The 27883-nt window shown below is 40.0% G+C and overlaps 1 protein-coding gene across 12 annotated transcripts in view; it reads right to left on the reverse strand.

The window, feature by feature from the left end:
* Window positions 1–27883, reverse strand: part of KCNQ5 (potassium voltage-gated channel subfamily Q member 5) — a 481904-nt gene that overhangs the window by 108824 nt on the left and 345197 nt on the right. For all 12 annotated transcript variants that reach the window (XM_044776992.2, XM_044776991.2, XM_044776989.2 and 9 more), the window contains one exon: window positions 25753–25879. In XM_044776992.2, coding sequence (XP_044632927.2) covers window positions 25753–25879 — 127 coding nt within the window. The remainder of the gene's footprint in view (window positions 1–25752; window positions 25880–27883) is intronic.

Here is a 27883-nt window from a genome sequence, read left to right on the forward strand (position 1 = left end):
AGAAGTAAAGCGGGGGAGAATGGCCTCCTACGGCAGTTTAAAAATAAGTTAGCTTGACCTTAACATCCTCAAATAAAATCTCCATCCTGATCCAAGTGGCTGTGCGTGAGTGAGCATCCACACTCCAAAGAGGGGTTCCACTTCAAGAGTGCTGCATTTGTAATGTTTCTGTGACCCTCAGGATGAACTGCCATACGGATGTGTCCTCATTGTTCAGCTCAGTCCTTCTCCCCGTGTGCAGAAGGTCTCGTCTCCTGGTGTGGACTGAGAAGATCCTCTGACTCACTCTTCTGGTGCCCTTTTGGGGTCAGGACTTGGAGAGAGAGGGCCAGTGATTGGCAGTACAAGGGTCAGCCAAAGGGCTTTCTCTAATTGGACCTGAACACTATGTGACGTTGTGGGTAGGTACACAGAGTCACAAAGGCATCCTGGAGTTACCATTCTCTGCAGCTGTTGGAAATGAGAAGGAACTAAACATGTTGACGCAGAAACCAAAGACAGTATTTAAGTGAATAAAAGCCAGTTGCAAAGCGGTATGTACAATGAGGTCTTATTTTAATAAAAATATATAATATATGACTAGGAAAAATGTGAGAATATACACAGATTATTATCATTAATTATATCTGGGGGTAGACAGTTGGGGCGGGTATGTAGATAAAGGGGCTTTTTACTTTCTAAGCTATTAATTTCTATATGTTGTAATTTTGTAACAGTGAATATGTCTTTTGAAATCAGAAAGAACATCTTAAAAAAAGGAGTCAAGTGTAAAAACATCTCTTGGTTTTCATCATTTGGAGGGACTTACTCCTGATACAAGTGGTTTACAGACGAAGAGATGTTCGTATATGTCCCTGCAGGACATATATTTGTTTTTACTTCTCACTGTAATCCTGGTTCCTCCCAAGTGTACAAAGGAAAGAAAGGTACAATGATCCACTTAGTCAAAATATTAGAAATATTAGAAGTAAGTAAAAGACTAGAAGGAGTGCAGAAAATACAGCACTTAAAACTTACTATGTGCCCGGCACTATCTTCAGTTCTAAGTCTTTACATTATTTAATCCTTATAACCACGTGTTGATTAGGTTGTCTACAGCTCCCATTTTACAGACGAAAAAAGAGAGGCACAAAAAGCTTATATTGTTATTAGTTTTAAAATCAGCTTTACATTTGTTAGACTACAGCACAAAAAGTATGCTATGAGGTTAGTTCATTAGAGAAAGTCTAGAAAAACACTGCTGGTTTGAGACAATTTAAAAAATAATGCACACAGTGAATCATAATCTAAATGTTTGAAGTCACAAAATATGAAAAGGTAATCACATATTTGATGTAATATCCTCATTGTAATTCAGATCAGACAAGAAGGTCAGAGTTCAGTAAAAGAAGTCACAGATGAGTGACCAATGGCAAACAATGGATGCACCCCCAGAAATGCTTTGTTTGGTTCCAGACATCCATGGGAATTTTGCTGTCAGTACCACCTAGAACACTGTTTAGACTAATATTTTAGAGGTTATAAGTAATCTTTGCTTTTATTTTTACTTATGTAGTCCATTGCTTTACAGAATGTAGGTTCCACAAGTTTGGACACTTGTATCCCAAGTACCCAGAACAGTGCTTGAAACATGGTAGGCACTCAACAAATATTTATAAAATGAACTTAGATTAATAAACACTTAAAAGTAGGTTGAGCTTTGTTCTCTTACCTTATCAGTGGCTTAATAACTGGAATATCAACAGAATATTGTTCAGCCATGAAAAAGAAGAAAATCCTAATGTTTGCAACAACATGGATGGATCTTCAGGGCATTATGCCAAGTGAAATAAGCCAGACAGAGAAAGACAAATACTGTATATCACTTATATGTGGAATCTAAAAATGTCAAATTCATAAAAACAGAGACTAGAATTATGGTTACCAGGGGCTGGAGGGTTGGGGGAAGTGAGGAGATATTGGCCAAAGATTACAAACTTCCAGTTATAAGATGAATAAGTTCTGAAGATCTAATGTACAGCATGGTGACTATAGTTTATAATACTCTATTATATACTGGAGAGTTGCTAAGAGACTAGATCTTAAATGTTCTTACCACAAAAAATAGTAATTATATGATGTGAGGGAGGTGTCAACTAATAGTAATTTTTCAATATAAATGTACCAAATCAATAGGTTGTATACTTTACACAATGTTATACGTCAATGAAATCCCAATAAAACCGGGGAAAAATTGAAGGAGTAGCTTAACTTGTTTAATTGGTTAATCCCATTTCTGGGTGTCTGTCCAAAGGTAATGAAAACAGGATCTTGAAGAGCCATCTGCACATCCACGTTCATTGCAGCGTTATTCTCAATAGCCAAGATATGGAAACAACTTAAGTGTCCATCAGTGGATGAATGGATAAAGAAGATATGGTATATATGTCTCCAAACATTGCCAAATGGCCCCTGGGAGGCAGCATGTGCCAGCACTCAGCTGGCAGAGAGCGCATGAGGCTATGTGCTTCCCCTCAGCCTGTAAGTAGTGCACATTGTCTCCACTCACCTTTGGTTGTCGTAACTGGGAAGGGTGTTGCCACTGGTATCTAGTGGTAGAGGCAAAACATCTTACAATGCCCAGAACAGTCCCCAGGTAAAATGTATGTAGTCCCCCAAATGACCCTGTGAGGTAGATAGTCCAGTTTCCCCAACACTATTTATGGATGAGACCCCAAAAGCAAAGGGAACAAAAGCAAAAATAAACAAATGGGACCATATCAAACTAAAAACCTTCTGCACAACAAAGGAAAACATCAACAAAATGAAAAGGCAGCCTAAGGAATGGGAGAAAATCTTTGCAAGTCGCATATCTGATAAGGAGTCAATATCCAAAGTATGTAAATAACTTATACAACTCAATAGCAAAAAAACAAACAATCCAACTAAAAATTGGGCAGAGAAACTGAATAGACATTTTTCCAAAGAAGACATACAAATGGCCAACAGGTACCTGAAAAGATGCTCAACACTACTAATCACCAGGAAAATGCAAATCAAAACTGCAGTGAGACACCACCTCACACCTGTTAGAATAGCTATTATCAAAAAGACAAGCGATAACAAGTGTTGGTGAGGATGTGGAGAAAAGGGAACCCTTGTGCACTGCTGATGGGAATGTAAATTGATGACCACTTATGTACACAAAGCATTTAGCAATGTCTGGTACATAGTAGGGATTTAATAAATATTTGTGATAGATGGGTGATCAGAGGGATGAATGAATACTCATTTCTAATACAAGTCTCTAATATAATGCTTGACACTCAACTGCTTAGCACATGAATGGATAGACAAATGAATCTGAAGCCATTGAGCTTCAAGGGTTGTCTATAGTTCATATCTTGTACTAAAAGTTTGTGCTGTCTTCACTCCAGGCTCTTATGTTTCAAAGAATTACCCAGTCCCAATGCCAACAGTGCCAAAGTTGGGAAACCCTGCTGTGCCATCTCTTTCTTACAAATGAAGAACCAAGACTTGCAGTGTCCCCGAGCCAAGGCCCAGCACCCATAAGTGGCTGAGCTGGCCCTCACTTGACACCAAAGTTGTGGCTATAAGAGTTGTAGTTGAGAAGTGACTGGAATGCAAAGATTTGTATGTTGTAACAATTGACATTACTTTAACTCAGAATGCCTGCTTTCACACTACGAGTGCCTGCAGCTCAGAGATAGACTTCCGTCACCATGACCACTGTTACGGCAGTGGTCTGCCCACCTGCTGGTCTCTTCCAGGACTGGGAGAAGTGGACGGCATGCAGAAGCACTTGCTTATTTTATAACCTCGGTGCCTGGCTCAGTACCTGCCATCGTGCAGATGTACAATACTTATTTAACAGAAAATTATTTGATGGGTTGTCTACTTATAGTAAGCCAAGAAACAGAATAAAATTTTATAATTTCAAGTGTCTTAGTAACAATATAGTTAAATAGCCCTCATGTTGCAGTTGAGAATCTGAGGCACAAACACAGAAATTTGAAATTACATATGTTAAACAAAGCCCACACAAATTGAAATGCAAAAAACAACTTGGAAAAAATATTTGCAACATATAGGATGATGGAAAAGGGTTCATATCCTTAATATATAAAAATCAACTAATAAGAAAACATGCTAGAAGGAAATCGGTCAGAAGTCATAAATATAAATTTACCCTAGGAAGAAGTAAAAATGAACAACAAGTATATGGAAAGAAGCTCTTCTTTGCAATTTCATTTTGAAATTTAAAATAGCAGCAAGGTACCATTTTAACCTATGAAACTGACAAAGTTCAAAAAAATGAATAGTCAATATTGGCAAGGAGCAGGAGAAAAAGTTCTTTCATGCAGATTTTGTGTAAGAATAAAATGGTATAATTAGGGAGGTGCAATTTGGCATCATTTGCCAAAAGTATTAGCTGTGTGAAACCTATCATTTCAGTAATTTGACCTCTAGAAATTTAGCCTAATAGAAAAGTTGTAGTTGTCAGCAAAGGTATACTATTACTAATAATATCAAAAATTAGAACCAACCCAAATTTCTAATAAAAATGAATTGATCAAAAACAGTCTCTCCTAGAGCACGGCCTGTGGAGCTCGCTGCCCGAATTCCCACCCTGGCTCTGCGTGTTATTAGCTGGTTACATGGGTTAAGTTGCTGAGTCTCTCTGCCTCAACTTCTTTATTTGTAAAATGAGAATCATAAAAGTACCTATGTCAGAGTTGCTGTGAGAACTGAATAAGTTGACACATTAGAAGAACCTCAGTACAGTGCTAACACACAGTAAACTTCATCTGATATATTGTTAGCAGTGTTATTATTACCATGGGTAACTCTGAAACCACAAAACATCATGTTTTGGAAGAATATTGATGAGATTAAAAAAATGTTTCCAAAATATCATTATGAAAAGAATTGATCACATAAAAGGACACGTATGACTCCACTTTTGTCCCCCAAACATCTGTTCTTGTAGCATAGATAAGGATAAATACTGTAAGCACATACACCTCATGCTAACAAGGATGATCTCTGGGTGGTAGGCTCATGTGTAAAGTTGAGTTCCTTTATACTATTTCTTTTGTCCAAACGATCAATAAAAAGCACGTATTACTTTCGTAATGAGAAGAAGAACTATTATTTATTTAAACTAAGAAGCTGTGGCCCAGGAAAGTTAGCACACTGGGCAAGGTAGTTTGTCTAGCCAGGGTGGGAAAGAGAAGGGAAAAGAGTAACATTTATTGAGCGTCTCTGGTGTACGGGGCCACATGGGTGCTTGTAGCCAGATTCCACTTCCTCCTTCTCCACAGCGGCTGTCTGGGGAGGCACAGAGGTTATGCATGTAGCCTTCCTGTGAGGCAGCCTGAGGATTCCCAGTTCTGTCCTTTCCTCGTCGAGTGACTTTGGGCCTATTAATGTTGCTGAGTCTCGAAACCCTGACCTATAAGTAGAGGGTAGAACCATTTTCCTCTCGGGGCTGTTGTGAGGGTTAAATGAGTTGATACACACAAAGCCTTCAGTCTGCTTCAGTGTGCCGGGCGCCATGTTAACACCTCAACGTAACAAGAATTATTTTATACCCTCAGACGTATACACACACACTTTCATAAATCAGTAAATGGATACTAAGAAAGTTCAAGAATCTTATCCAAGGTCATTTAGGCAGTAAATGGAGTGAAGAATAAAAGCCATATCTGTCTGATTCCCAAGTGCTTACATTTTATTCCATGCTTCTTTTTTGATAACTATTCTCTGGTAAAAAGACCAATAAACAAGGATGTAGGCAGTCAACCAAGGCTTAAATGTGAAACTCCAAGAAGTAAAGTGTTATTAAGAATAGGCAATATAAGTACTTGTAAATGGTTGACATTCAGATACATTTAGCAAAAACCTTGTAATTAGAAAATTTTTATATTTTAGGTTGTCTCAATAGGACAGCGGAATATGACCGAGTGGTCAGCTTGTCCTGTCCAGGTGGGGCCATTTCTGCGTGAATTTGTCATTTTTTAGTATTCCATGTAAATCATGCACCAGATGCTTTATTGCCAATAGAACAGGAAGACAAGGAGGAATTGAAATTTTGCGGTTCCATTATATTTGCCTTTGTATACAAATATCAACATCTCAAAAGGAGCAGAGATATAAGTACAGCAGCATAGGGAAGATTGAACTATGCCTGGTTTAACCATCAGTTCTGCCATTAACTGGCTTTGTCACCACTTACCTCTCAGGGCTAGTTTCAAGCCTTTAAAATGAGATGGATTGATTTGCAAAGTGCCAAGGATTCTTTCTAACTGAGTTTCTAGAATCTTAAGTGGTACATTCTTTGTTTGGACACTAAGTGGTCCAAACAGAGCAGGATCAGATTGTATTTTACAAGATCGTTTTGGTGGTCTTTGAGAAACAGATCTGGAGGGCGAGATGGGAGAGAGGAGGTGAGAGCAGCTGTAGAGGGGTGAGGCTGAAGTGGGGAGAGTCCACAGGGGTTGGATTTGGGACATAGTGTGAAAGCAGAGATATCAGGACTTGCTGAAGGATTGGTTGTGGAGTGTGGGACAAAAAAGAGAGTTTAGGGGCGACCTCAGAGTTTTTGACCTGAGCAATTGGGGGAATGAAGTGCTATTTACTGAGAGGAGGGATGCTGTGGTTGGGGGGGAGCAGAAAGGAGGGCTATCTGAAGGGTAAAATTAACCGTTCAGTTTTGGCCATCTTAATTCTAAGATGTCCTGGAGGCACCTGGGACAGTGGGTGAGGCTGGCATTTGGGGGAGAGGTCAGGCAATCGATGGTTTTTACGCCACAGGACAAAATTCCTCCAATATCAGTAATCTACTGAAACTATTGCTTCAGACTGTGATCACAAACGTCTAATTTTAGATGTGGGATACAGATTGGAGGATGTAAGAAAACTGTTTTTGTATTTATAAAACTGGAAAGAAGCGTTTGTCCTCTAGGAATCATTGTGAATGAGTAGGAGGAAACGTGTCCTATTTAAGGCACACTATAGTGTCTTGAGTAAATTACCTGGGTGAAATCCCATCAGTCCCCAATGTATGAAAGGAATAAAGAGTCATTTGTATCTTTGGATGATTCAGAACACATTTTAGGGCAATGACACAGTGGCTTTAGGTTATGTGCTCCTGTATGCAAAAAGAATTAGAAGGGCTTTTAGAAGCAACAATTTTGCATGTTGATGTCCTCAGATGTTTAAAAATTTCTTCTAGCACCTATTTTCATACATACTAATGGCAAACTGTAGCCAGTTTCAAGTCAACATTTCAATTCAAATGCCAGTATTTGACTACAGCTCTAAAAAAAGATTTGGATTCCCACCAGTGAATGATCAAAGTTGAAACTTCTGCTGGAAATCTCCTAACACACTACGGTGAAATCCAAGGCTTACATATCTCGTTCAGAGGCACAACCTGAACGTTGGTAGACCAACACTCAGACACTGTCTACAGGTTTAAATGACAGAGTAAAAACAAAACACCCCACTTCCAACACTCCTCTTCTGCACTTCCTCTGAGCAGCTGAATGATGCTGACTGAATCTCAGCAGCCGGTTACGTTTAGTATGTTCAGCTGGGATGTGTAACTTTTCTTTGAGAAACTTGGTACTTATTTTCAGAGAACACACAGACTAGGATTAATCATCACCTATGCTAAAGCTTTGAAAGAACACCTTCAGGAGGCTCTTTGCATAGACTGTGCTCTTTGGATGTTGCCAATGGAGATGCCACTTCACCAAAGTGTCAGTCACTAAGCAAAACACACCCATGGATGAGAATCCGTTCTAAGTATTATCTGGGGAAATGGAGAGTGGCCTGGTACACCTGGCTCTGTTAATCTTTTTTGATACACAATTCCTTATTTTTAGAAATAAGAAATGGATACCATTTAGGCTTCTAGCTAATCTTTAGGGATAAACACTGGGGTGTGAAAATGGACTTTTCCTTCTGTGAAGAATGAAAAGATACTGCTTTAAAGGACTGAATCTCAGTTGATACAATCTATTAATAAATACCTGATGCTAGTTATAACTTTGAAAATCCTACTTGGTGCCACGTGCAAGTCTATCATATCCATATATTTGTATTTTTAGGGGGATTATTAACCAAATAGATCATGCTTAATTACACATCTAAGTTCCATCTTTCTTTATAAAATCTTTACCAAAATTTGCACTCATTGGCACTAGATAAAGGTCAGTTTTCAGAATTTTCTAATTTCATTATTGGTTTTCGTGTGTTACAGCTTGTGAATCTTACAAAGCACATTGCTGTTCTTATCTCTCCTAAAAGGAAAGAGGCAGTGTCCCCAAGTGGCTTGAGCAAGATGACACAGTAAGTTGCTTCCAGAGACAGGGTTAGAACTTGTGGTCACTGGCTCTCGAAGCTGCAGTTCGGACCACGGAGTATATTGTCTCATAACAAACCCTAATGCTATCAGAAAAATCCTACTTTAGATTCACTTTCTTTTCATTATCACTTCCTTTCCTACTGTCATGATCTTTCTGAATAAGACAGGCTCTGTTTAAAGGAGAACAAAAAACAAGATTCATTGAAAACATGTGATGATGCCACCTGAGGCCTCTATAAAGAGGCTAGAGGTGGCTTAGGAGAGTTCAGGAGCCGGACATTTTCCTACAAACTAAATATGGAGAAGTATCAAGAAAACATAACTCAAAAAATAGTTTCAGACGTGCACATTTTAACACTGTGACCAGGCAATACTCCAGAAAACCACAGAAGCTTGATAAGAGATGGATTCTCCAGCCGCACGATGGCAGATGTCCTGAGAATTAGCTCCAGCACTTTCATCTCCAAATTCCAAACACAGAGTTGGAGTCTGTGGTAGCAGCTCAAATCAAATATTTAAAACATTTTGCAAAAGGCAGCACAGAAAGTAGGAGAGCCTTCTGCAAGGAGCGCACCGCTGCAAGTGTGCAAAATGAGCACTTCACTTATTTATTTTTTTTAAAGATTGGCCCCTGAGCTAACAACTGTTGCCAATCGTCTTTTTTCCCCCTTGCTTTTTCGCCCCAAATGTACCCAGTACATAGTTGTATATTTTAGTTGTGGTCCTTCAAGTTGTAGCATGTGGGACGCCACCTCAGCATGGCCTGATGAGCGGTGCCATGTCCGCACCCAGGATCCGAACTGGCGAAACCCTGGGCCACTGAAGCAGAGCACGCAAACTTAACCACTGGGCCAGGTGGCCGGCCCCATGAGCACTTTATTACAAATACCATCACAGTCACATGACCAAATTAAATAGGGAATGGAAGCACGGAGACAAAAAGAAGCAGGTGAAAGTCATTGCTCTGAAAAACCTCTGAAAGCGGAAGTGAAGGTGCTTCTTTTGTCTTGGGTTTCTTGGGTAAATTGGCACGTTTTTCCTTCATTTGCTCATGTTGAACTTGTTTCTCACTGTCGTTGGGTGTGTAACTGGGGTGAGGTTGTGTGTGCCTGTCTACTGGCATGCAGATTTCTGATTTTTATTCATTCAACACACATTTATTGTGGCCAGAAACTGCTAGGACTTGGATATATAACAGTAAAGGGTGCGGAAGGGGCATGGATGGCGTGGGCAAGAGAGACGCACAGGGCGAAAAGGATGGTTGGCCTAAAAGATGCTGAATGGAGTGACCACAACCACGGGCACTAAGTGTTGTGAGAGGAGGAGCACAAGGAGCACACTTCAGGACATTTAACCTCCCTGGAGAAATGTAGGGTAAGTCATTACTAATCAGCCAAAAATAAAGCCACAAAAACCCTCTAATTAACCCAAAATCCTGTAGGTACCATAACACAACCCTTCTAAAATTATCACTTCAAAAGAGCTCTAGACTCAAAAAGTACCTGGATGGGTCCATTCCTTCCCCTCCTCTTTTAAAATAAATTTTTTTTTTTGAGGAAGATTAGCCTAACTACTGCCAGTCCTCCTCTTTTTGCTGAGGAAGCCTGGCCCTGAGCTAACATCCATGTCCATCTTCCTCTACTTTATATGTGGGACACCTACCACAGCATGGCATGCCAAGCGGTGCCATGTCCACACCCAGGATCTGAACTGGCGAACCCTGGGCTGCTGAGAAAGAGAGTGTGCGAACTTAACTGCTGCGCCTCCAGGCTGGCCCCATAAAATTCGTTCTTATTTAAGATGCATAGACTCTCAAATTTTAGGAATTCAGGATGACAGAGATATTTTGAAGAAAACAATCAATAAAAACAAAGAGGTCTTACTGTGTTGATGATTTTTTTCTGATTGTATTTATCATTGTAGGATTGACAAGAGATTACACGGAACCCAGCACTTTGGGATTCGGTTTACTACCACTCACAGTCATGTAGAATTTGTTAAGTCCCAGGCAGTAAGCTGAGCACTTTATGCGTGTTCTCTCCCTTGGCCTTCCTGAGCAGGCTTCTGAGGCGGAACAAGGTTACCTTGTGCTATTGCACCTCCCAGACACTTGTATTTTTCTAAGTTGAAGGTTTGCGGCAACCCTGCATCAAGCAAGTCTATCAGCCCCATTTTTCCAACAGAATTTGCTCACTTCACATCTCTGTGTTACAATCTGGTAATTCCCACAATATTTCAAACCTTTTCACTACTATCATATTTGTTATGGTGATCTGTGGTCAGTCATCTTTGATATCACTGCTGTTAATATTTCGGGGCACCATGAACCGGGCCCATATAAGACAGCGAACTTAATCTATGTTGTGTGTTCTGATAGCTCCACTGACTGGCTCTTCCCCCATCTCTCTCCCTCTCCTCAGGTGTTCCTATTCCCTGGGACACAACAACAGTGAAATTAGGCCAGTTAATAACCCTACAGTGGCCTCTAACTGTTCAAGTGAAAGGAAGAGTCGCACGTCTCTCACTCTAAATCAAAAGCTAGAAATGATTAAGCTTAATGAGGAAGCCACATCAAAGCTGAGAGAGGCTGGAAGCTAGGTCTCTTGTGTCAGTTAGCCAAGTTGTGATGCAAAGGAAAAGTTCTTGAAGGAAATTAAAATTGCTACTCCAGTGAACACATGAATGATAAGAAAGTGAAACAGCCTTATTGCTGATGTGGAGAAGGTTTCAGTGGTCTGGATAGAAGATCAAACCAGCCACAACATTCCCTTAAGCCAAAGCCTAATCCAGAGCAAGGCCCTAACTCTCTTCAATTCTGTGAAGGATGAGAGAGGGGAGGAAGCTGCAGAAGAAACGTTTGAAGTTAGCAGAGGTTGGTTCATGAGGCTTAAGAAAAGAAGCCCTCGTCATAACATAAAAGTACAGGGTGAAGCAGCAAGTGCTGATGGAGAAGCTGCAGCAAATTATCCAGAAGATCTACATAAGAAAATTAATGAAGGTGGCTACACTAGATAACAGATTTTCAATGTAGATAAAACAGCCTCATACTGGAAGAAGATGCCATCTAGGGCTTTCATAGCTAGAGAGGAGAAGTCAAGGCTTGGTTTCAAAGCTTCAAGGATAGGCTGACTCTCTTGTTAGGAGCCAGTGCAGCTGGGGACTTTAAGTAGAAGCCAGTGCTCACTTACCATTCCAGATATCCTAGGGCCCTTAAGAATTATGCTAAATCTACTCTGCCTGTGCTCTAAATGGAACAGCAAAGCCTGGATGACAGCACGTATGTTTACAACATGACTTACTGAATATTTCAAGCCCACTGTTGAGACCTACTGCTCAGAAAAACGTTTCCTTTCAGAATATTTCTGCTCATCGACAATGCCCCTGATTATCCAAGAGCTCTAATGGAGACATACAACAAGATGAATGTTGTTTTCATGCCTGCTGACACAACATCCATTCTGCAGCTCATGAATCAAGGAGTAATTTCGACCTTCAAGTTGCATTTTTAAGAAATACAATGGAACATTACTCAGCCATAAAAAGATGAAATCTTGCCATTTCAGACAACACGGATGGACCTTGAGGGCATTATGCTAAGCAAAATAAGTCAGATGGAGAAAGTCAAATGCCATATGATTTCACTCATAAGTGGAAAATAAAAACAGCCACAAAAAGAAACAAACACATAGATATAAAAATTAGATTGGTGGTTACCAGAAGGGAGGGGGCAAGAGAGAAGACGAAAGGAGTAAAAGGGCACACGTGTACAGTGACAGACGGTAATTTGTCCTTGAGTGGTGAACATGACAGTCTACAGAGACATTAAAATATAATTATGTACACCTGAAATTTACATAATGCTATAAACAAAAAAAACCCCAACACTTCGGAAGGCCATAGCTGCCATAGATAGTGATTCTTTTGACGTGTCTGAACAAAGTAAATTGAAAAAAACCTTCTGGAAAGGATTCACCATTCTAGATGCCATTAAGAACATTCATGATTCATGGCAAGAGGTCAAAGTATCGGCATTAATGGGAATTTGGAAGAAGTTGATTCCAACTCTCCTACATGACTTTGAGGGGTTCAAGACTTCAGTGGAGGAAGTGTCTGCAGATGTGTTAGAAAGAGCAAGAGAACTAAGAGTGGAGTCTGAAGATGTGACTGAATTGCTACAATCTCATGATAAAACTTTAATGGATGAGGAGTTGCTTCTTATGGATGAACCAAGAAAGTTTCTTGAGATGGACTCTGCCCCTGGTGAAGATGCTGTGAAGACTGTTGAAACGACAACAAAGGATTTAGACTATTACACAAACTTACTTGAAAAAGCAGCAGCAAGGTCTGAGAGGATTGGATCCAATTTTGAAAGAAGCTCTGCTGTGGGTAAAATGCTCTCAAACAGCAATGCATGCATCAGAGAAATTAGTCATGAAAGGAAGAGTCAATTGATGCAACAAATTTATTGTAAGTATCATCTTATTGTAAAAAAATTGCCACAGCCACCCCAGCCTTCAGCCACCAGCATGCTGATCAGTCAGCATCCATCAACATCAAGAGAAGACCCTCCACCGGCAAAAAGATTATGACTAGCTGAAGGCTCAGATGATGGTTAGCATTTTTTAGCAATAAAGTATTTTTTAAATTAAGGTATCTACATTGTTTTCTTAGTCACAATGGTATTGCACACTTAGGCTACAGTATAGTGTAAACATAACTTTTATATGTACTGGGAAACGGAAAACTTTGTGTAACTCGCTTTATTGCAATATTCGCTTTATTGCGGTGCTCTGGGACGGAACCCACAACATCTCTGAGGCATGCCTGTGCAAGTAAAATGCAAGTTAAAGTTAAAGAAATGTGTGGAGGGCAAATTAGGGCAAATCATAGGACACTTTTCAGGATAGGGTTTTGTAAAGAGTTAAAAATGCTGTTCTGTGTCACTTAGGCCTGGAACTGAGGACATTCATATGAAAATCCTACGGTAAGTTATCTTTGGCATTGTCCTTCTTTGCAATGACAAAAATGCCCTGAGTGAGTGTGAGATTCTGCACAGCTGTACATTCCATGAACCAATCCACTCACCCAATATTTCTACACGATGATAATAACAGTCAACACTTACGCTGTGCTGGCAGCCATTCTGTTTGTTCAATCTTTCAACAGTTAATACATTTATATGGCTTAAATATCAAAATTACATAAATTGATGACAGATGGAAAATCTTGCTCCCATCATTTTCCTCATTCACTTTATCCTTACTCATTATCTTCAGGTGAACATTTTTAGTCTTTTTAAAAAAATCCTTCCAATGTTTCTTCATACAAATAAAAGCAATGCAAACATATGCTCTTATTTTTCTCTTTTCTTATACAAAAAGTAGCACACTGTATATAAGTATTATATATTACTTCGTATCCTGGAATCCATAACATATCCTTGACATATTAACTTATATCCTGGGATCCTTTTACAGCTATACAGAAGGATCTTCTTTACTGTATTCTTAATTTATTCAGCTATACTAAACACTATAAATTGACAGAAATATCAGGAAGCAGAATTTCTGGGTTGAAGTGTTAATGCCACGTAATTTTAGTAGATTTTGTCCCTTTTCCATAAGGGTGACACCACTTTGTGTTCGTGGGTCTAATGCCTATTTCCTCACAGTCTCACTAAAAAGCGTGTGGTCAAATTCTGGAGTTTTGCTAATCTGAGAGGTGAGAAAATTCTATCATTTCATTTGTTTTTCATGAGTGAGATTATATTAGAGGCATACGTGCCTTTCTACTTCTGTGAACAGTCTTTCAATATTTATTTCTCATCTTTTATTTTCTACTGGGTTGTTGGATTTTTCTTCTGGATTTCTAGAACTCCTTGTATTTTAAAATGGTTAACTCTGTCTCAGATAGGAGTTGTAAGTATTTTCCCACATTTGTCTTTTGACTTTGCTTTTTGTTTTGTTTTATCGTGCAGGATTCTTTGACTTTATGTAGCTTAATTTTATTACTTTTTAATTTTTATGTAGCCTAAATTTATCAATATTTTCTTCTATGGCTTCTATATTTTCAATTATAGTTAGAAAGACCTTCCTGGGTCCAAGGTTATAAGAGAATTTACCCATTTCTGCCATCCAGTATTTATGGTTTTACTTACTTTAAATCTTTGATTTAATTTGAGTTTATCTTGAATATGGTAAGGTACACATGGATCAACTTGATCTTTTTCCAAGTGAGTAATTAGCTGCTCCAATATCTCTTATAACCAGAGCGAGGATACAGCTGGAATTCAGGAATTTGGCCACATGGGTTGTTACTAACTTTTCAGAAAATGACTTTTCTGTTAGTTGTGATGGAAGATCCATCGGGAGACATTACGGGGAGTTTTAGAGGCAAAGCTGTCTCAGAGAATAGTTTTAAGAATGGAGTGGTGGCTGGTCCATTGTCATAGTGGTTAAGTTCGCACACTCCACTTCAGCGGCCTGAGGTTCCCTGGTTTGGATCCTGGGCGCAGACCTACACACTACTCATCAGGCAATACTACGGTGGTGTCCCACATAGAAGAAATAGAAGGACTTGCAATTAGGATATACAACTATGTACTTGGACTTTGGGGAGAAAAATGAAAAAAGAAGAAGATTGGCAACAGATGTTAGCTCAGGGCTAATCTTCCTCACCAAAAAAAGCATAAAGAGAATGCAAGCTGCATCACAGTGATAAATTAAAAGAAAAAAAAACACGGGAATTTTGGAGAGGTATAGGAGTAGGAGAAACAAATTACCCCTTTTCAGATCACATTAGAATCGTGATCACCGGGCTCAGCTTGCTATAGAGCACCAAAGGGCCTTGGTGGTAATTTTAAACTTTCCATTCTGTTGGAGTCGTGCTTTGAGGCTCTAACTCATGTGATTATACGTCCTTTAGCAGGCAAGCATAATTACTATTGGTCTCAGTAAAGTTTGCTTGAGTAAGGACTTTCTACAAAGAGAAGTTAGACTGAAGTAGTGGTCCTTCAGCAATTTGTTCAGTATTCCCTTTTTCCATTAAGTGGTCTCTCAACACTTCATCTATGGAAGCATCAAATTTACATTCCTTTAAGAGAGCATAAAGAACTGCTCCTTAATTGGCTATATTTTCATTTGTTTCTTGACCCAAGTGGTTAAATAAGAATTTGAGAAACTTCTGCTTATTAAAATAAGTTTCACAGAAAAACAGAGGAATCAGAAACATACATTTTCTATGAAAATAAAAAATATTGTTTAAGTCAGCACAGATATAATCCACTGCCATGAAGAACCCCAGGCATTTCTGTATTTTAGAAGGAATGGCCACACACTGGAAAACTGTTTGGCAGTTTCTGATAAACAAACACTTACCACATGACCCAGTAATCCCACTGCTGGGAATTTACCCTAGAGAAATAAAAACTTACTTTCATACAAAAACTTCTACATGAATTTTCAAAGCAGCTTTATTTATAATGGCCCAAATCTAGAAACAACCCAAATGCCCTTTAACAGGTAAATGGATAAACAAACTGTGGTCTACCCACATCATGGAATACTATTCAGCAATAAAAATGAAGGAGCGATAGGTACACAGAATGACTTGGATGGATCTCAAGAGCATTATAATGAGTGGAAAAGAGCCAATTTCAAATGATTACTTCTGTATGATTCCATTTACACAAGATTCTAAAAATGACAAAATTCCAGTGATGAAGAACAGATTAGTGGTTCCCAGAGGTTAGGATTGGGGAGAGGGAGTGACTTAGCATAAAAGATAGCATCCAAGTTTCTTGAGGGTGATGGGAAAGTTATGTATTCTGAATGTGGTAATGGTTAAATTAGTGGATAATGTTAAAATTTCATTGCCATATCAATGGAAAAAAGTGAGCACATGCAAATTCTGACGAAATCAGAATAAGATCTGCAGTTTAGTTAATAGCAGGTGTCTGTAGCAATTCCTGGTTTGATAATTGCACTATATGCACGTGAGATGTTATCACCGGGGGAAGCTGAGCAAACATAGGAACTCTCCATACTATCTGTGCAACTTCTCAGTAAGTCTGAAGTTATTCAACATAAAAAGTTGAAGAAAAGGCCACATCTTAGGAAGATGACTGTTGGGAAAAGGAATTGATTTTTCATGACACTAATGTCTATTTTCCTTCAGATTCCACCTGTCTCCTGTGGGGTGGGGGAGATCTGGGGATAAACCCTCATCACTTGGTTTATTAATTTGTTCCCTGCCGCAACTGGGCTGAGCAGGAAGATAATGTGGTGTCAGAGAAGGAAGTCTGGACTTGATGTGAGCAAATCTCTCTCTCTTTTTTTTCTGACTCTTGCATTTATGTTATGTGACCCTTGATAAAGCCCTTAATCTAAGTCTCAGTTTTTAAATATATAAAATGGGGATCATAATTTCTTCCAACTTCAATAAGATTGTTCTGGGGATTATATGAGACGGTTCATACATACGGTGTGCACTTTAAGCTAAGAAATGTTATCCCTGTTCATGTAACACCAGGCAACTCAACTCTTAACCTCCTGTTATTTTCAGCTTCAAAGGAAGATTTCTTATCTAAATATGGCTCTTAAAGCATTGTCTCTTTTCTAACGTGTATGCAGGAAATATAAAATGGATGGACTGGAATATACATGGCCACTGGAAATCAGTGGAAGAGCAATCAAAAGTCAAACATGCAGTGAGGGCTCCCCCATCTTCTGCTTCAAGGAAAGCTGTGAGTCGGGCACATAGCTCTGTGTGGTCCTTTCTCTAATACAGGAGTACAGAGGGGACGACACACTCTTTTCTCTTCTTATTTTTTTAAATTGGTAAGTTTTATTTCTGGTTAAAAAGATGGTTCTGCAGTATTTTCAAGTGGAACATTTACTTATGCTTCAAAGTGAGAAAAATCATTAAGTCCTTTGCAGTTGTGGCCAGTGGAAATAGGATCGTTTCTTTCATGGTGCTGGACACTGTCTAGAACATGCTGAAGTTTGGATCCCAAGAAGAAAGTTGCTAATCTATGTAACACGGTCTCTCATCAATCCGTTAATAAATTTATCTTTTCCTGCTTCCGCATTATTCCTCCACGTGTAGATTAAACAAACAGATTATACTGTAATTAAATTTGACTCTCGTTCGAGGGAGTGCTCTAGAGCAGTGAGCTATCAGGAGGCCCGCATTCTATTCCTAGCTTCCACGCTGACTTTGGGGCTGAGCACACAGCACCCCGACTTAAGGAGCCTCAATTTTTCTGTCTATAGAGTGAGATACACAATGTCTCAGAGGGACACGGTGCTGCTTTATGAGCCCTATATTCTAAGTGAGCTCCAAATTCCTCTATAGAAAGGTACTATTTGAAGAATTAAAGACATACTTATTTTGTTGTTGTGCTTCTTAATAGGAATGAAGCTTCAAAATCTAATTTTAAAAGCCTCCTAGTGCACAGCACTTTACCCACAATCTTAAATACTGCAATCAGTTGTGCACTGAGTTGCTTTGTGGTATTTATTAAAAATAAAAAGATCACTGCAAAGATGTTCTGTAGGACATTTTCAAAGCCATGCGTGGTGGTTTAACTGCAGGACTTCCACTGAAGTTAATGGGACTCATACTGGCAAATCCCAAGCACCATTTTGAAAATTTACCCCATAGTGACAGTTTAATGCTTTTTATTGTTCATAAGTCTTCAGATAACATCTCAAGGAAAAAGGAGACAATTTATCAAAGTAAATAAATAACCTTCCATGAAATTATAAATCTTCACTGCAACCATCGTGACTGGGAGGATGCTGCAGAGTCCTTTGGTAAGCAGGCGCTTAGGAAGTGCTTTTCGGTGCTAGTTACCAATGGGCTATAAAAGAGTTTCCATTACATTCTCCTGATTCCAGCTGTTCACAGAAAATAACACATTTTCCTTTTAGTTTTGAAATTTCATGTTTCTAGGGGTAGATATATAGACCCATAGACATATGGAAAAGTCAGAGGAAATTGGTTTATGTTCCTTTGAATGGATAATCATTTGTATATTGCTGATATGAATCAAATAGGTATAGATGACGAAAGCACCTAGGGCCTTATACAGCCACTACTTTTTAACCCAAATATTCAGCATTAGGCCTGCCAGCAATCTATTGCTCCTCCTCCTGGTGGCCCATCTCTAGAAGCTGCCTTGTATGAAGCAACTATATGCCCTCAGATGGCCAACACAGCCCTCAGGGTGTGACCTCTGCCTGTCTGTCCATCATCTCCTACCACCCTCTCCACTGCTCATTGAACTCCAGCCACAATGACCTTATGTCTCTTGTACAAGTCAAGCTCACTGGGTCTCAAGAGTCTTTGCAATTACTATTCTCTGGCCTGGAAAGATCTGTGCCTAAATCTTCTCATGGGTGGCTCCTGAATGTCCACTCCTTAGAAAGACTCTCGCGGGCCACTCAATCTAAAGAAGCCCCCAATCTCTCTGTTTTATTTTCTTCATTGCACGCGTCTCTAGTTGACGTCATCTTGCTTTTCAAAAACATGTTTGCATATTGTTTTTCTCTGTCCACTGGAATATTAGCTCTATAAGGAAGACCTTGCCCATATGTCTCCCCAGCCTCTAGGATCACGCTTGGACGTGGTGGACACTGTGTAATGTTTGTTGGATGACTAAGCCCCAAACCCAGGTACCTTCACACCTCTGTCTAACACAATCAGTCATGATACTCTCACCCTTCTCTCCATGCCTACTTCCCGTCACCACCTTTGCTGTCTCACCTTAGTTAGTCTCCCTCCTTCTAGTTGTGCCTTCTCCAAGAGCACAGGATACCGTCCTCTCTCAGGCAGGAACCATGATTTACTCATCTTTATGTTCTTTGCACCTAAGATGATGTTTGACTCAGAGTAAATGCTCTCTCTGTGAATGAATTTTCTTACATAACACTTGATGGGACAGAATACTGGTACAACACATCATAGCATCTACTGAAGTTTATAGAGGGAATAGGAAATTACCTTTAGTTATTCACTTCTCTCTGAGGGCATTCTCTATATGGTCAAGTCATATCAGCTAATCAAGCTACTTGATAAGTTCAAATTTGTGCACGATATCATCAATTACCTAAACAGTCTCCTAATATTAACAAACATTCAAAGGCATTTCTGGGAGTAACATCACTTACTCTAGAGATGTCTCCAATTGGGAAATGTATGGGGAGTCTCATGATAACATTGCTCGAGAGCTATTCAATTTGATACATGGCAAGCGAGTCTCTTTTAGAGCCCAATTTACCCTTTGGGTTAGAGAGCAGCAATAAGTAACTTGATTTAGTTGATATAATTAAGGCTAATACTGAAATTAATGCCATTTTGTAAAGTCTGGCTTCTCATTCAAAGATCTCAGGTTATTAATGATGAGCATAAAAGTATCACATTCTTTGTAAGTTGGTAACAATGGACAAATTTCAATTAAATTTAATTTTAAAATACTAATAAACAATAAGGGCAATTTTCTCACAGTTGGGTAGTGTGGTATGATGGGAAATTTGGTCATTGTCCTGGGTTCCTGGCACACAGCTCCTAAGTCCCTTGGAATCTTGGACTGATAAGTGAGTTTTGTATGCTAACAAGATGACTGGGAGCTGAGGGCCCCTAGGTAGCTTGAAGATGGGGGCTGGCCACCAGACAGACAAAAGCGTGATTTAAGAGTTGGAACTTTCAGCCCAACACCTGGACCTCTGAGAAAGGAAGAGGGCTTAGAGATTGAGCTCAATCACAGTGGCCAATGATTTGATCAATCATTCCTACACAACAAAAGCCCCACAAGACTCTAAACCGTAGGGTTCTGAGAGACCCAGCTGGCGAGCACATCGAGATGCTGGGAGGGTAGCGCACCTGCAGAGGGCGTGGAGGCTCCGTGTCAGCTATTCCCCTGCCCCATGCCTGGTCCTGTGCGTCTCTTCCATTTGGCTGTTCTTGAATTGTATCTTTTATAATAAACCCACAATAGTAAGTAAAGTGCTTTCCTGAATTCTGTGAGTCATTCTAGCAAATTACCAAACCTGAGGTTTGGGGGTTGTGGGAACCCCTGAATTTGCAGTCAGTTTGAGAGAAGCATGTGTACCCTGGACACCTTACTGTGGCTCTGAAGTTGGAGGTGGGGGAAGTCTTGTGGGATCAAACCCTTCTCCTGTGGGGTCTGTACTAACTCCAGGCAGTTAGTGTCAGAATTGAACTGAACTGTTGAACACCTGATTGGTGTCTGGAGAGTTGGAAAATTGGTTGGTGTGAGAAAAAACTCACACATTTGGTGTCAGAAGTGTTGTAAATAAAAAGACCTCATCAGGTAGGTATATTTTTCTAGAGTGAAATCTCGAGCAGTCAATCTTGGTTCTTTCACCTATCATCTTTCTAACTTTGGACATGTTTCTTCAGCCTGTCTTACTTCCTTATCTATAAAGTGAGTATGTTGCTTATGTAGGATTAGACAAGACAATGCTTTTAGAGTGCTGAGAGCAGGACCTCACATATAGCAAATCTCCATAAATATCAGCTGTCACTAACTGAAAGCATTGAAATGGCTTTGATGTTCTATGGTCAAGCAATCCAACAGGGTGTAATTGTTTACATGTGCGGGAGGCATGTAGACACAAGGAAAGAGAAGCGGCAGAAGAGCATGTGACTGACAGGAAACAACATGAGAGTGTGATTCCTGCTGAAGGAGAGAAGAGACTCAAAGGTGTAGAAAATGCTGCCATTCGAGAGCGTCTCATAGAACGAGAGATGGAGATGGCAGAGGAGCAGAAATGTGTCTTAGGTCTTAAGTTTAGGAGCCGGCAGCAGTCCTGGGAGCCTCTGATTTAACTTTTGAACACATTAACAGCTTAAGTTGTGTTTTAGTAACATGAACTCACAGACATTTTAGAGTTGCTTTGGCTGTGTGGTTGATTTTTTTTTTTTTTTTTTGAGGAAGCCTGGCCCTGAGCTAACATCCATGCCCATCTTCCTCTACTTTATATGTGGGACGCCTACCACAGCATGGCTTTTGCCAAGCAGTGCCATATCCGCACTGGGATCCAAACCGGTGAACCCAGGGCCACTGAGAATCGGAACGTGTGAACTTTACCGCTGCGCCACCGGGCTGGCCCCTGTGTGGTTGATTTTAACAACGACTTCAATTTTATTTTAGCCAAGTAAGAAGTGGGTTATTATACTCATTTAAAAAAGATGTTGGCCCTTTCCTAAGTGGCTGTTATCTCCCGTCAAAGGCATATATACTCAGATCATGGGGAAGATCTGCGCTGTGGCTGCCTCTTTTGTCCTTCTGTGGACATATTACACCGAAGGAAAACTGCTCAAATAGCGATAAGAAACCACCTTATATTTAGCATCAAATGCAGACCCAAGACTAATCAAGGCTGCTGTACTTTGGTTCCCTGAGACACAGCAAGACTGGAAAATATGGCCCTGCTAAATCTGTCTTTAGAAAGAGGCACCAGGGAACCCAAATAAGCAACTGTCAGGAGTATTTTGTTGGCTTCCTGACACCTCAGGTTCATTGTTGGGATCTAAGTACCAGCCTTTGGTTCTATTTGCAATTTTCAGGTGGGTCATTTATGAAAGCTAGAAACAATGAAATCAGGCTGTGAGGTTATTTCACACCTTCTCAGTACAGAGGTCACTGCAAGGGTGACTTGAGTTTGAGAAAAGCAGCCAGTCCAGGTAAACGAAGGCAACTCACCCCAGATGAGCCTCAGAGTGGGGCTGTGGCAACTGTGCCCACGGCTGCAGAAACGTCACTGCACAGAGTTTTTGGGGAGATGCAAACTGAACACGCAGGTATAGAAGGAATTTTGTCATTCAAGACAAGATTTTACGAGTTTTCAAAGTAAACTCCCAAAACCAAGCAGAGATAAAACAATAAAGTAATGAAAGAAAGCACCTAATTAAAAAAAATAGGTTTTTTCTTCCTTTAGGTTACAATTGTTTAAAATACGTTTTCCAAACACAAGTATATAAGATTTTATGATTTCCTAAATCAACCGCTTCTTGAAATGCTCCTGGTTCTGTCTGGAGTGTAGGGCTGAAAGGCGGACAATGAAGAAGGGGGAAGCTCAAACATCTTTGGAAATCAGCCTGTGGGGCCCCTATCAAATCGTGTCCATAGGCGATCAGTTGGTCTGTAGGGCTCAGCACCAGATGAGGCTATGAGATAACCACTGTGGCAGCCTCTGTCTGCTTCCAGTTGAGAACAACCTCAGCTCACTTACAGGAGGCATGTCCCAGGCGGAAGGCACAGCCACTCTACCACAGCCGCTCTACCACAACCGTTCCCATTGCCTTTTCTCAAATGCTCAAGGCTTCTAAAAACATGTGGGTGTGTGTTTGGCATGTTTAGAGTAAACAAATCTTGCAAATACATGTAGTCTTGAGAGATCGTAGCTACATTCCCAAGGTCGGAGCAGTTATCACGGACAGATGCGAGAGAGGCCACTCCTCTTTCCACTTCACCACGTAAATTAGGTGGGACAAGGGAATGACAGTGACCATGTTCTTTTGCACTTTATCATTCTACCAGTGACGTCAATCATTTTTATGGACCTGTTAATCAGGCCTGGAAAGGGCTTCAACAGCCATCTGGCGCAGCGTGCTGCCTTCAGGCAGGTGCTGCTTGGTCCCTCTGTGTAGGTTAAATTCTACTGACAAGCTACATTTGAACACATTTCACTATTACATCAATTCAGCTGGACCATGAATCAAACTTTGTTACATGTACATTAAATACAAGACTGAAAAAAGAATAGTTACCCTAAATGTAAGTACAAATCTTGTCTTTGTTTTCAAGGCCATTCATTATATATCTATCAATGAAATCTTCTTCCAAAGCAATTAATTTACTGGAGATAAAATATCCAAATGAAGAAAAGGCCTCAAGAGTGAACTCAGTGGCAACTACACGTGAACGGTGTTGTACTGAATTTGTGAGGTCACCATCGATGGGACCAATGGTGGCTAGGGTTATAGAGAACAGAACAGCATTTTTAGAAGCACATGTTATTCCGAGACCTGCAAGGATCTGAGACAGGAAGAGAGAGATTAAAGGACTAAGATATGCTGACGTAGCCGTAGCTGGAAGCAGCTATCGAAAGGCAGCAAGCATCTGGGAAAAAACTTTCTTTTTAGTTTGAAGGCCAGAGATATATTGGTATTGCCTCAGGAATTGGAATAAAACCAACTTTTAATTGGTTTTAAAACCTGGAATGAAACATTCCTGCAGTCTTCCATGCACTGACCTTATCCTGTAGCAGCTGAGTGAATTTTGGCTAACCATCCGCCTTGTGAATTGTTTTGTTTGGGCCCTTTTGAGGACAAAAAGTACTTGTTGTGCTATAGTTTCACATCAAGTTATGGTTCTTCAGAATGTTGCTTGAGCAATGAATTCAAAAGGAGAAAAAAGTCTCCAGGGAGAGAAATCAAATGTCTTCACTGATGTGCTCCAGGGCTGGATGGACCTGCGAGGCTGGGATCCATCACCACTTCCCCCCACGCCCCAGCATCTTGGTTCCCAAGAATAAGTAAAGCCTATTTGTGCAGAAGAGGAGCAGCTGGACAAACAGGTTGCATTAGTGAGAGCCCAACAAGGTATTTTAACACTGATCTGACTTGGAATTTCACTAGAGTCACTGCTGTAGCTCCAGAGCTTCACACACAGCCAAATCCCCTTAAATCTGGTTGAATGAATGGGGACTCTTGAAACGTACATACTATGAAACTGCCTCGTGGTAGAGTGTGTGGGGGACCCATGTTCCCCTATCTCCATGACTGTGCCCTCTCTACACAAGGATGAATAAAGTATTCTTCAAGTGCCCATGGTTGGGGAGACACTTTTTCTCTAATTCCTCCTTACGTCCACTCTGCTCCTGCCACAGGGAACAGGGGTAAAGGGAAAAACTAAGAGGATGACTCATAATTCCTGACTCTGGAAACAAAAGGGAAAATCTGTTGTAGGTGAAGAAGATAGTCTAAACTGCGTCGTAAATAAAAAACACAGTTTCTCAGACTGGAAATAGTGGAAATAAGTAAGCCTCACCAAGAACTTTCAGTATTTGGACTTGAATGGCTTCCAAAGAAGTGATAAGGAAAAATAGCAAGAAAATCAACTTTAGCTGTAATAACAATAATAATAATACAATAACAGCTTTTATATATGGATTCTTTTCCAAAGGAAGAACATTCTATTTTTTAAAAGGGGGAGGGGGAGGTTATATTCTCCAAAAATGCCAATATCATGAAAGGCTAAGGAACTGTTCTAGATTGAAGGACACTAAGAGACATGATGACCAAATGCAGCATGTGATACTAGACAGGACCTGGTTCTGGGGAGGAAAAAACGCTATAAAGGACATTATTGGGTCAATTGACAAAAATGGAATACAACCAGTAGATTAGATAAAGCATTGAATCAATATTTAATTTACTGAAGGTTATGTCAAAAGATACCCTTATTCTTGAGAAATCCACATCAAAATATTTGAGGATAAAGGGCCATTATGTAGGTAACTTACTCTTTTTTAAAATTAACATTTTTTTTAAATTGAGATATAATTTACTAGGGTTTTCAATTTATGATATACTTTTAAATATATGACTGAGAGATGCCATATCTTAACTGCAGAATACTGTATCACATCTTTATTAAGAAGTGCAATTTCAAGGTGGTATCCAGGCAAATGGGATCCTTCTAAAACCAAAGCTGCTAGGGAGATGCAAAGATGTTACTCTTATTCAGGGACTGCAGCATGGGGGAACTCGTATTCCAGAGCATAAAACACTTCATCAGGTCTGAAGTTACCAATGCATGAAGTTAGCCAGATTTGTAACCATTCTTGAGGCGTGCTAATTGAGGTGCATCACCAGGTCTAACACGCCGCTGTCTACTCCAGCTGACCAAGGGCATGAAGGACAGTATCAGTCAAACTGTAGAGCACAAAGGGGTTTTTATACTTAGTGAGATTAAGGCTTCCCTAACTCAGGGCAACCCTGGAGAACCATATACTTCAGTATAACTTAATTGATACCAGTGGGTCTTCTAGAGCCAGACCACCTGACTCAAACCCCAGCTCCACCACTTACCACCTGTATGACTTTCACAACTTCACCTCTCTTTGCTTCAGTTTCTTCAAATGTAAAATGGAAATAATAAAAATACCTACCTCATAGCGTTGTGGTGAGGATTAAATGAGTCAACACTTTTAAAATACGAGAGAGCCTGGCCCATGGTAAATACTCCATGAATGGTAGCTTTTAATATTAGTTAAATGTTGCAATACAGAAGGGAAGAAAAAAGGATGTGGTGTCATAAATCTAGCATCAAGGACTTCGATATTCACCTATAACACAGAAGGGCTTTCGAGCAAATCTCAGTCTTCCTTGCCATCCTCTATACCGACAGCAGCAACCTGCAGACCAGATTCGAACGATGAACTCCAAACCAAAGACGACAATCATCACAAACTCCTAAAATACCAAATGAGACATGTTAGAGAGAGCCATTTCGGAGCAAACCACAGCAAGAAGCTCTATAGATATTCTGGACATTTAAGCACTTTGTCTAAAATGTCTAGTTGTCAATGTCTAAAGTTAACGTCTCCTCTTCTCCGAGTTAAACTAAACCAGGAGAACATCTGAACCTCACGTGTCTGCATTTCCTATCACGGAAGGTTGTTTTTCCTCAAGACTCTAAGACTTGGCCAATTTAGGAGCCCACTTTAACACTAAACGTGCAGGCTGAATCACAGGTCTGCCTTGTCAGGAGGATAGAGTGTAGCCGACTGTAGCTACACGGTAACATGTGAAATCTCTGAAACGAAAGAGGGGACCCTGAAAATACAGCCTTACAGTTTTACAGAAAACAACGCTTCTTGCTGCAAGGAGTGACATAATCCCTAAGCCTTAAGAGTTGTTCTCAGAGAAAAAGAAGTAAACATTTAGAAGCATACTGAGTTCTTTTATTAATGGTGTCAAAATCTCCTTATAAAATAGCAAGTTTCAAAAGCATTACCATGCGTGGCACATATATCGTTTGCCAGAAATGAGATTCTGGATCAGAAGCTTATTAATCATCACACTGCCCTTTGGTGACAGCTGCGGGGAAGAGGACACGTGTCGAGTAAAATGACTTTGAGATTATTTAGGAAGAGTTGTGTGTGAACCTTGGGGAAAAGCCAACAGTGGCTTATTAAACTGTGAGTCGTAGAATGAGAAACCAAAGGGAATTTGTAAGCAGAGAGTGTCTTGGAGCAAGATGTCACAATCGTCTTGTCGTCCCTGTATAGAGACAGGCACTGAACTTATCGAAATTTGTTTTCCTTTAAAAAGTATTTCCCTCTCTTGTTTTTAAGCATGAGTTGACTGAGCATTTATAATGGAGAACAAAACTGTATTTATTAATTGATTTTTATTTTAATTGCTTAATTATGAAAGTGATACATGGTCTTTTTAATTAAAGCATTCAAACGTCACAGGAATATAGAACATAGAAAGTAAAGGTCCTAATCCACTCCCCCTTCTCCCACCCCATGGTCCAAGATAAAACTGTTATCAAAATTAGAAGAATGGCATTTTGTTGCAAGTTTCTGGCAAATGTCTGTTTCTTTAGTTAGAGTGTGTGGTGTTGCAATTTTGAAACGCCGAGTAGAGATATATCAGTCTATCCTTCTGTTATTTTGCACTGAGTAAACCACAAATATTTCTCATGATGGGAAATAAGTCTCTAATATCATCACTGCTTATTGACAGTGACTTAAAGCCACCTATGGGATAAATCTCTGGAGACAACTTTATGCACAGACAACCAAACTATGGTCAACATACACTCATTAAAGACATGGATTTGGCTTTGTTTTGATTGGTTTTGAGTGTGTATCTAGATGGTTGAGTCTGTTCATCCATTAAGGTGCCTCAGTACCAGAGCTCCTGTTTCTAACTCAGCACATCTTTCCATACACAGAAGGCATGCTGAGGCCCAAGAGGCCCACAGAGCTTGTCCTGTGATCCACCCAGATTTAATGGCAGGTCCACTTTTTATCCCTGCCCCTAACTCCTACTTGTGCCAGGAAGTTTGGCACTCTGCTGGTGAGAGGTCATTTTATTAGAGATACCCAAGAAAATCCAAAAGGTGGCTTGAGCTCCCAGGTACGACCATAGGATGATTTTTCTTTTTCATGGGAATAGATGACGCCAATAGATGATGGCCATTATTCTAAAGAGAGGTAGGCCCTCACTGCCCAATTTCAGTGTTGCACTGAGGCGGGGTGAGTTACATCGACAAAATCTTTACTCAGGGCCCCTTGTTCGGGAATATTGCTTGCTATATTTTCTTTATATTGTTATATAATATACTATACTATATTATATATAAAACATATATTTTATATATCTTTTAAGAGGTTAGGAAAAAAATTTCCTTCCTTTGCCAATAAAGCAAGAGGAAGTTGTGACTGGATTTCACCACAGGGTCAC

This window comes from Equus asinus, chromosome 8 (genome assembly GCF_041296235.1).
Source record: "Equus asinus isolate D_3611 breed Donkey chromosome 8, EquAss-T2T_v2, whole genome shotgun sequence".
In the NCBI taxonomy this organism is placed as follows: domain Eukaryota; kingdom Metazoa; phylum Chordata; class Mammalia; order Perissodactyla; family Equidae; genus Equus; species Equus asinus.